Below are 10,077 nucleotides of genomic sequence, written 5' to 3' on the forward strand. Positions count from 1 at the left end.
GGTAAAAATCGTAGAGGGAGACCAAGAGATGAATACACTAAACAGACTCAGAAGGATGTAGGTTGCAGTATGTACTGGGAGATGAAGAAGCTTGCACAAGATAGAGTAGCATGGAGAGCTGCATCAAACCAGTCTAGGAACTGAAGACCACAACAACAACAAAAGTCCACAGCTCGTGGTCTAGCGGTCGCGTTCTCGCTTCCCGTTCATGGGGTCCCGGTTTCGATTCCCGACGGGGACAGGGATTTTCACCTGCCTCGAGATGACTGGGTGTTGGTGTTGTCATCATTTCATCATCATCCAGGAAAGTGGCGGAATTGGGCCGAGCAAAGGTTGGGAAATTGTACGGGTGCTGATAACCGCGCATTGAGCGGGAAAAAAGAAAAAAAAAACTCCATTTTGGTGCGAGCTCACCGAAAAAGGAGACGTGATATGTTATTTAAGGACTGATTAATGGATGGAAAACTTATTCTACCACATACTCTATGTATTGGAGGTATGTCCGCCAATAATTTCACGATCAGTGGAGAAACACATTTTAACTTCTATACACACGCAACACCACTAACCCGCCAGGTTAGCCGAGAGTGCTAATGCGCTGCTTCCTGGACTTCGGTAGGCGCGCTGGACCCGATCGAATCCGCTCGGTGGCTTAGCGACTGACTCCGGTGTGCCGGCCACCCTGGATGTGGTTTTTAGGCGGTTTTCCTAATCCCCTAGGTGAATACTGGGCTGGTCACCACGTCCCGCCTCAGTTCTACGGCTCGCAGACATCTGAACACATTCGCACTATTCCATGGATTACACTAGTCGCAGACAGTTGGGGTACACTAATTCTGTCCCGGGGGGTAAGGGGTGGCGGCAGGAAGGGCATCTGACCACCCCTTACATTAACCTTGCCAAATCCGATTAACGATGCCGATCCTGCATCATTGCGGGAAAAAGGCACAAGCAAAAGAAAGAAAGAAAAAGAAAGATACTCGCGACACCACTGATTAAAACGCAGAATACAGTCATGACGGAGTTTGTAACATCACATGATAGACAGCAATATTGAGATTTATTGCGAGTTGAAACTAGTATGAATACTTCAAATACGCACGTATAAACATTTGTAATACGCGAGTGTTGACTTCTGTACCTCATCTTTTCCTGTGGTTGATTATGGAAAAATTTATTTTCTAAATAACGAAGTGTTTGCGACAGGGTCATTTGTTTTTATGCCTTACCGAGATACGGTAATTTTTCGATTTTATGCTTCTGAAACAACGCTAACTTTCATATACTCAAATACATTCTTCCAGCAATTATTTCACTCATATCGCTCGACATAGTGCTGCTACGAAGGTTTACTTCGCAATTGACGTTTGCTTTTACAAGTCTGCACATTGTCAGTGCACACATACAAGCAAGTGTACGTTGGTATGCTTGCGCCAGTTTGCTACTGGTCAAAAATCAAGCAGTTCGGTCTAAATGCTTGCGTAAAATTACCTGCAGATGGCCCAGCAGGCTTGCAAAAAGTGCTTGAACAGGTATGCTTGCCAACTTTGCAGTGACATGCGGGAGGAGAAAAACCTCTTGATGCGCCAAACGTCGTCAGAAATCCTAAGCTGAAGCAGATTAATCCGATGCGACCAGTTGACGACAGTTAGTGTGAAGTCTCCAGTGGAGTGGCTCAACGTGTAATAAAACTGCGAAAATCGGCGATGGAGAGACGTGTGATGATCGTGCAAGTGTACGGGGCGAAGTCACAGAGAAAAAATATATTTTCGACTGCTTCGAACGCTTTTGAGACAGGAAATAAACCCTTGTGATGCACCAATTTCTGGTCCACCTGGACCAAGCAGAGCAACAGTCGTGTGTAACTTAGACAACCACTGGCACAATTCAAATGATTGTTTCGGAGATTGGTATCGAGGGATTATAGGACTAGCAGAGACAGTGTTTGTGCCACCATTCACAATGATTTCGGCAAACGGAAAATCTGTTCTTGATTTGCATTGTACCGCAGAATTTTACTGACGAGCTGCAGCAGGCAACAAGAATGGGTACTGTTAGAGAGATATGTGACAGAGATCCATTTCTTTTTTTTTTTTTTTTTTTTGCAAAACCAGGAGACCTGATGTTAACAGTTTGATCCAGAGTTGGGCGGGCAGTCATCGCAGTCGAAGCGCTTTACTACGGACGCCAGAAAGATGTGTGGCATTCAGTGTTTCAATCGATTTCAAAACTTCCATATGCAGATCACTTTCATATTGAGTACAGGTGTTTTGTTCGTATCTTCTCTTTCCTTTGTTTTACAATGCCACTCACCGAAATTTCGACAGGAATATTATGTTTTACTGCTTATAGTAACAATGACTCACCACCTTTTCCTGAATGTTGACGTACCTCGATTTTCTTACTGTTGGTTTTTGCAGACTTTTGTTTGATGTCTATTTGTTGCCGCTTTCTGCCGTACCCTCACGTTACAGTAGCAGAAAATGGTCATGTACACAAGTATGGTAGAGTTAGAATCTTTCTATTTAGTTGGCTGTAGTTGCTGATTTCTGTAATTGCTGCAGTTCGTGTTATGAAAAGGTAAGTGACTTCTGAAAAAGTATGGGTTATTGTTAGGATTACTTGCAATTCAGGGCCATTCTTTTGTGTAATTTACTGGAAGCCATGTTGTCACTGGATAGCAGTCAGATTGCTTTGGGTTTGTATATTGTGGGAATAAATGAATAGGTCAAGTTTGAGTTGCCTTTGTCAGGTCAGTGCTGAAATGATAAAAATAAGTAAAGAGACAGTAGTTTGAGTTCACAGACAGTAGTTTCAGTAGAAATGTAATAAATTTAAAAAAAGAAACACAGAAGAGTGTCATTTCATAAAGAAAGACAAATACTTTTATAAAGCCACTGGATCAACAAATTTTCTGATTGTAGAATCGGGCATGACTCAAACTAAATTATTTCTTAGTGCGAATGGCTGGCAATTAACAATTATTAAATGACAGTAAAACTTATAAAATAAAATAATTAAACTTTCCTGGTGTTCTCGGAGCGTGACATGCACGGCAATTAAGAAGTATAAGATGAAGTCAACGAGGAGGTGAGTGGCTATAAAACTGGATGGCAGCCACAAAATACACTGGACAACCTTCCTAGTGACGTAAAATTGCTAACAACAAATGAGAAAAGCTTCAGATATAAACACAAATCCGTTGTGCGTGGTATCTACATTCTTCTAATTCAGTGTGGTCGTCTTAAATAGGTAATATTTATTGTCTATGGTCGTCTGGTTCTCGCCTCAAAGACAGGCAAGTAGACAGTTCTTTCGTTGTAGATTAAAACTGTACCTGTATATGTCTACCATGCAGCCATCTTTTTTGTTCTCTTTTGTTTGTTTGTTTCTTTTGTTAAAATTTAGTGTTTTTGTACACTAGCTTGAAAAATTGCACATTATGACGAGATACCGTAAACATCACTGGATCATTGAACTAAGAAAATAACTTATGAACCCATATTCCAGAGGAAGTAACAAGGTTAATATCCCAGACTGATTTCGGTTATCCGTAGTTCCCCTTGTTGTGCTACAATGAATGCAGAGATGGCTCCTCAAACAGTGTAATGCCGCTTCCTTATCCCATGGAGTCTGCGTTCTGTCTCTAATGCTAACGCTTTCTACGAGAGTTTAAGACCTAATGTTCCTCTCTCTTTTCCACCACCCTGTCTGTTTCAGAGTATAACAAATTTGTGTATACAAACACCGGCTCTTCTGATTATCTCCTTAAATGAAGGTAAATACAGTATGGATTTACTAATGAAATCGCTAGCCTGTTATAGCGACCAAATGTTTGAAAAATACCTGTCGAGGTGTGTAAGGTGTGAACTTCTTAGCAGGAGAAAGCAATTGGTACTGTCATTCACTAGAATCTATCAGGTGAAGCTGAAACTCAACTTTATGCGGATGTTTTCGATCCTTTTATCACTCTTGAAGTACGGTTCGTCGGACGGATTACAGTTAACTAATTCCCGTGACTTATATCAAAATAAATGCATAGGCTATGTCACAAGTGACACTTTCAATATTTAGAGTAGTAGTTTTCATAAAGAGTCAAAATACCTATTGTTTTCGGGTACACAAACGACCACATTTCTCCCATAGTTTCCATAATTCCTTCTGGAAAGCAGCTGTACTTCACGCACAGGACGGTACACAGCGCTCGTCGTACAGTAAGTGCGCCTTGCCATTTTCACACAATGGTCTGCGGGGCACAACTGTTGTAGATGACAGGTGACAAAATAACTAAAGGGGTGGAAGGTTGTGATCGACTTCGTACGCCTGATGTTTCAGTTCGTGTTGCAAGAAATATCATCAGATAATCTGAAGATAGCAAACTATTCTGACTTTCACTTACTCGTACACAGAAAAATAAAAATGTGCACAATGTATAAACAAGACCTTCTCAACACCGCGAATGGCGCCTATTCCCGGCAACATGTGCATTAGGCTAGCGAGAGAGACCGTTCTACTTTCAGTGACAAGTTCGCACTAAGTAGACATTTTGTTTTGATAGAAACAAACTAATAAGGTAGGGAAACTTTCGCTCAGGTTACTTTATTCATGAAACCCACACTAGGCGTTTCTACAAACAGGCAATATCATATTACGAATTTAACGAATGATAAAATATAACGATTTCATCTATGCTGTGAACATAAGAACATATTTCAGATGACAGCTTCTCACGAACGTGGTCGTGTGAATTAATAGCACAAAGTGAAGGGTAAATTGTAATGTGTGTGTAAACAATGCATTTATTACTTCTCAAAATTCATCACATATCTAAATTAAGTCACATGAGAAGTCGCATGCTGCAGCACTCTCTGTAGAAACATTATTGGCAAACGTTTTATCTATGTGTATACTAGCCACTTACAAATGTGGTGTACAAAAAGTACGAACTTTTCATTGAAGGCGTTCATGGACAATGTTTTATTTCATTGGAGCTAGCAGTTATGGGATGTTAGCCTGTGATGAATTAAATAATTTCCTACTTCAAATAGGGCTACCATCTTCAAATTATCCAAAACAGGGCAGTGCTTCACCAAAAGCAGAAAACTTTTTAAAAAGCCGGGCAATTTATTTTAGAATGAACAAATTGTTCATGTTTTACACAGTGGGGTAATAAACATGCTCTAATCTCAATATGAGCAGAAAATGATATGACATACTTCTTATTAGCAGCACGCAATCGTATACAGCGGCAGTACTTCGCCGAAGTTTAGCGCTTCTAAGAACGATAACATACGCAAACTCCAATTTCAAATGATTACTTAACAACCTTTTGTTTCAAAGCGTGAAAATATCGAGACAATGCTAAACAAACTACATTATCTCGAATCGCTGTATTGCATATACTGACTATGAATCAACTTTTCTCCAATTACACCACTGGTGTAGGGAACGACGTGGAAAATTTTAGTCAAGTGCGTGCTGATCACAATTCAGACGCTACACTGAAATTCGTTAGATAATATAATGCAACTTTTTTATTAAGAAGACGGACATCTTTAAAAAACAAAAATGCCGGCTGGATACTAAAAAAAAGCACCGAAATCTCGGGAAAAAGCGGAGCGGTTGGTAACCCTAGTTGCAAAGGACGTTATGTCTGATAACCTGGACAGAAATATTGCGGTATGGCATAGTCTTCGCAAACATCTTATTGAATAGAGGCAGATGTTACATGACACTCCGGTTTGCTTTAGTGAACGTCGCTTAACACTATGTGGTTTTTAGTATTTGTTAAGTAATTATTGCTGATGGCGAGAGTTCGTCTTCCAAATGGGTGCGAGCAACTATAGACGACTTAAGTGAGAAAGCAGAAAAACATGTCAGTGTAGTACTGCAGTTCAGACACAGCCCTCGTACGTTCTATCTGAAAAGGCGGATGGTAAACACAAAATGTTAGCAAGCAATTAGGAAGCATAACTTCGTCTTTTGGAAAGTGTGCCGGTAATTACGGAGAATAGTATTTTATGTGATGTTTCGAAAGGAAATTGTTGGAAAATGATTGATTTCTTCGAAGCCAGGATCGATTTATGTGACATAGTTTATTCCACGATCAGTGTCGACAGTAACTAGGTGTCATCCTCTGACTCTCAGATCTTCCAGGAATAAAATTAAACATGAGTCTCTTCAAACATATTAAAAGCGTGTTTCAGTCAGAATAATGCAGCTCTACACTGATACGATAGTAATTGAGGAGCGCCGGAACAAAAACCGATAAATCCGCATTTGCTGTTAATACAGAAAGTAACAAATAGTGATCTCTAAATGGCTCCACAAGCTATGAAAAGAAGTAACACACCATAAAACACTTGCGTTGTGCTGAAAATTATTTTGTGGCAGCATGTATTACTCCCGTATTTCCCCCCTACAGCTCATACACGTGAATACAACAAAAGTGGATGTATCAGGTTTTGTTCCGGCGCTCCTTAACTATAATAATTGGAGCATGTTCTCAGCATGTTGACGAGACTATAGTGTCGTTATATTTCTGGGACATAGAATGTGAGGATGACAGCTAGTTACTGTCGAATCTGATCGTGAAGTAAACTATTTCACATGAAGCGATCTTGGCTTTAAATAACTGGTGATCCAAAAGTCAGTATAAATTTGAAACTTAATAAACCACGGAATAATGTAGATAGAGAGGTAAAAATTGGTACAGATGCTTGGAATGATATGGGGTTTTATTAGGATGGCGTTCCAGCCCATATTGCTAGACGCGTGAAAGATCTCTTGCGCGCGTCGTTTGGTGATGATCGTGTGCTCAGCCGCCACTTTCGTCATACTTGGCCTCCCAGGTCCCCAGATCTCAGTCCGTGCGATTATTGGCTTTGGGGTTACCTGAAGTCGCAAGTGTATCGTGATCGACCGACATCTCTAGGGATGCTGAAAGACAACATCCGACGCCAATGCCTCACCATAACTCCGTACATGCTTTACAGTGCTGTTCAAATGGTTCAAATGGCTCTGAGCACTATGGGACTTAACATCTGTGGTCATCAGTCCCCTATAACTTAGAACTACTTAAACTTAACGAACCTAGGGACATCACACACATCCGAGCCCGAGGCAGGATTCGAACCTGCGACCGTAGCGGTCACGCGGTTCCAGACTGAAGCGCCTAGAACCAACCGCAAGGCCACACCGGCCGGCAGTGCTGTTCACAACATTATTCCTCGACTACAGCTATTGTTGAGGAATGATGGTGGACATATTGAGCATTTCCTGTAAAGAACATCATCTTTGCTTTGTCTTACTTTGTTATGCTAATTATTGCTATTCTGATCAGACGAAGCGTCATCTGTCGGAAATTTTTTACACTTTTGAATTTTTTTTGTTCTAATAAAACCCCATGTCATTCCAAGCATGTGTCAATTTGTACCTCTATATCTACATTATTCCGTGATTTATTCAGTTTTCAAATTTATACTGACTTTTTGATCACCCGGTAATATCAATTACAGCACTAGAACATCAGCAGCAACATGTGTAAATTGTACTGACTTACTCATGTACTAGATGCTACTGAAAAATGGTGCACTTGGTATAATTTTCCTTAACGACATGAAAATTTTCCATCAGAGGAGGCTACCACACAGTATTATTGGCATATTGCAAACGACGTGCTTCCATAACGCACCAGTGCACGAGCACGACTCCACTCACCGGTCCTTGGAGGACTCCTCCGAGAAGACGTCGTCACAGTCGTCGCTCTCGCTGAGCGCCCTCTTGAGAGAGGAGGGAGGCGGCGGCGGCTGCGCGTGATGCCGGCCGGGGCCGAGCGGGTGGCCGGGGGCGGGCCCCGGGGGCGGGTGGACGCCGGCGGAGGCGGCGGCCCACCCGCCGTAGCCCCAGGGCACCGGCGGCTCCAGCGCGCCCACGCCCACGCCCACGCCGGCACCGGCGGGCTCCGGCCCGCGCGGCACCACCACGCGCCACACGCTCGCGTTCTCCAGCCCGTGTCCCTGTCTCACCACCGCGGCACTGGTCACCTCGAAGACTCCCGCACCAGATCGCGTGTCACATATAAATCCCCTATGGTCTGGAGTACGCAGCACTCAAGAGTCCACCGAAAGGTTCAGCTTAGCTCACACACACCAGCGTTTTTACACAATTGTCCAACACAGGTGGAGTCTTGATGGAGAACTGTCAATGTTCGGCTAAGCTCTGTATGAAGCAACAGCGACCTACGAGAACTGAGTAAATTCTTCGGAGGTAGTCTGAGACGATGTTATAATAAGGATAAAAGAGATGTCGAAGCCGTCATTGTCAAGGGTGAGGCGAGAATCTTCTTGGGAGACACGCAGTGTGGAATATCATTAATCTATCGAATAACTTCGGTGTTGCTGACTCCACGGCATTAACTAGATTTCCCACGGTGCATCTTCATTATGCCAAACACGGAGGCAGCAGTCGGAAAGCCTGAGTAATGTTTGGGCCGTTTAATGAACGATCGGCGTCGGGCGGGGGTGGCCGGACAATGGCGCATCCCGTGGCGGCTGACGAAGGCACTTGTCTTGGGCGGCGTCGTCTTGTGCTTCAATTAGGGCGGCACGCGGCCGGCGCGGTCTTCCGGCGAGGTGGAGGGGTGGCGCGAGGCGTGCGCACGCGTGCTCGTCCGGCGCGCAACTGACTGCGGCCGCCGCTCGCCCTGCCGGCTGCCGTGCGCCGGTCGTGTGCGGAGCGCCGCTCGGCCACGCGGCCGCCCCCCTCCCCCTGCCCCCCTCGCCCATGCCGCTGGAGGGGGGCCACCCCGCCGCGCCGCGCCGCGGCCAGCATCCGCATAATCGCGAGGCCTGCCGCCGGCCGGTATCTCACGGCAAATGTAATTGCAGGCGCCCGCTATTGTGGCCGATCGGCGCGCGGATCTGGGCCGGCGGTGCTGCGCGTGCCAAATCCTGCCACCGCGAGTCCAGTGTCGGCAACAGCTGTGATACGGCACCGTGGTGGTGCACGTAACAAAACAGCCGGTGCTACAGCTTTTCGGTGTCACGATTGCAGCAAATTCAAGCAGTTAGTTAGTGGGGAGACCCACAGTAACATACGACAAGATCAACAATAGACAGTAAAATATTACAAGAGGCTCCATCGAATTCCATACGTATGCTGGGATCTACTTCAGGATTGGTCTGGTATTCCCGGGTGGTATCACTGACATCGGCCTTCAGACGCCGCAACTTCCATCACATTAACAATCTCTCGTCTCCCTGTGCAACTGGACATTTTGAGATCGCATTTGGACTTCTTGTTTTCTTCCTGTAAATCCATTTTCATACAGAATGGCGTATGGATTTCGGCTGTTTAGTATAAAAGGTCAAAACAAAAACACCTTAGGCCGTCTGTACTTCAGATTTTATGCTGCTTTTGCGTTTCACTACGTCATCTTCAGGCCCACTGACCGACGTATAGGTAGAATCGAACCTCATGTGCAGGCAGTCTGCAGCTGATGAACGAAGGGATTACTTTGTTAAGCAGTAAGTCTACGGGCACCAGTTATTATATTTGCAAAAAAAAAGTTGACCCTCGGCGTGGTAGCTGATGCGAGCGACTGTAAAAGCATTTCCCATTTACAGTCGTTCTTATCATCCAACGCGGCGAGGGTCAACTTTGTTTGTGCGTATATTACTGAATACCGGCCACTATTTTCATTGCACGTGAGGCTGAATTCTTCCTACACGTTGGCCAGGGGGCCTGAAGATAGCGTGGTGGAAAGCCGAAACTGTTCGCATAAGTAAAGCAAAACTTTAAATAAAGAAGGATGAAGGTATTTTTGGTGTCTTTTTTTCCCACCACGTACGACAATTGGACATGCCCACAATTCACACGCCGTTTGCAGCTGCTATTTTCCTCGGCAACTGCTGCATGTCATCGGGGCGCATCATCCTCGACTTTAGCGTGAAGTAACTAGAGAACCATACAGCCGATGGGTCACGGGTATTATTCCTTTGTTCGAATGGTTGCAGTCTATTTTCCGATTTTAAAAAAATTCTGCCCTAATACGAATTTTTTCCAGAAATTAAGGTT

The 10,077-nt window shown here is 44.2% G+C and overlaps 1 protein-coding gene across 1 annotated transcript in view; it reads right to left on the reverse strand.

Moving 5' to 3' along the window:
- The window catches only part of LOC126262792 (hairy/enhancer-of-split related with YRPW motif protein), a 67,486-nt gene extending 58,700 nt beyond the window's left edge, over positions 1-8,786 (reverse strand). Inside the window, exons 1-3 of the mRNA XM_049959658.1 lie at positions 8,558-8,786; positions 7,878-8,095; positions 7,720-7,808 (exon numbers count right to left, since the gene is read on the reverse strand). Of these exons, the coding sequence (XP_049815615.1) occupies positions 7,720-7,808; positions 7,878-8,095; positions 8,558-8,786 (536 nt within the window). The remainder of the gene's footprint in view (positions 1-7,719; positions 7,809-7,877; positions 8,096-8,557) is intronic.
- Between the last annotated feature and the right edge of the window lie 1,291 nt (positions 8,787-10,077).

The sequence above is a fragment of the Schistocerca nitens genome, chromosome 1, assembly GCF_023898315.1.
Source record: "Schistocerca nitens isolate TAMUIC-IGC-003100 chromosome 1, iqSchNite1.1, whole genome shotgun sequence".
In the NCBI taxonomy this organism is placed as follows: Eukaryota; Metazoa; Arthropoda; class Insecta; order Orthoptera; family Acrididae; genus Schistocerca; species Schistocerca nitens.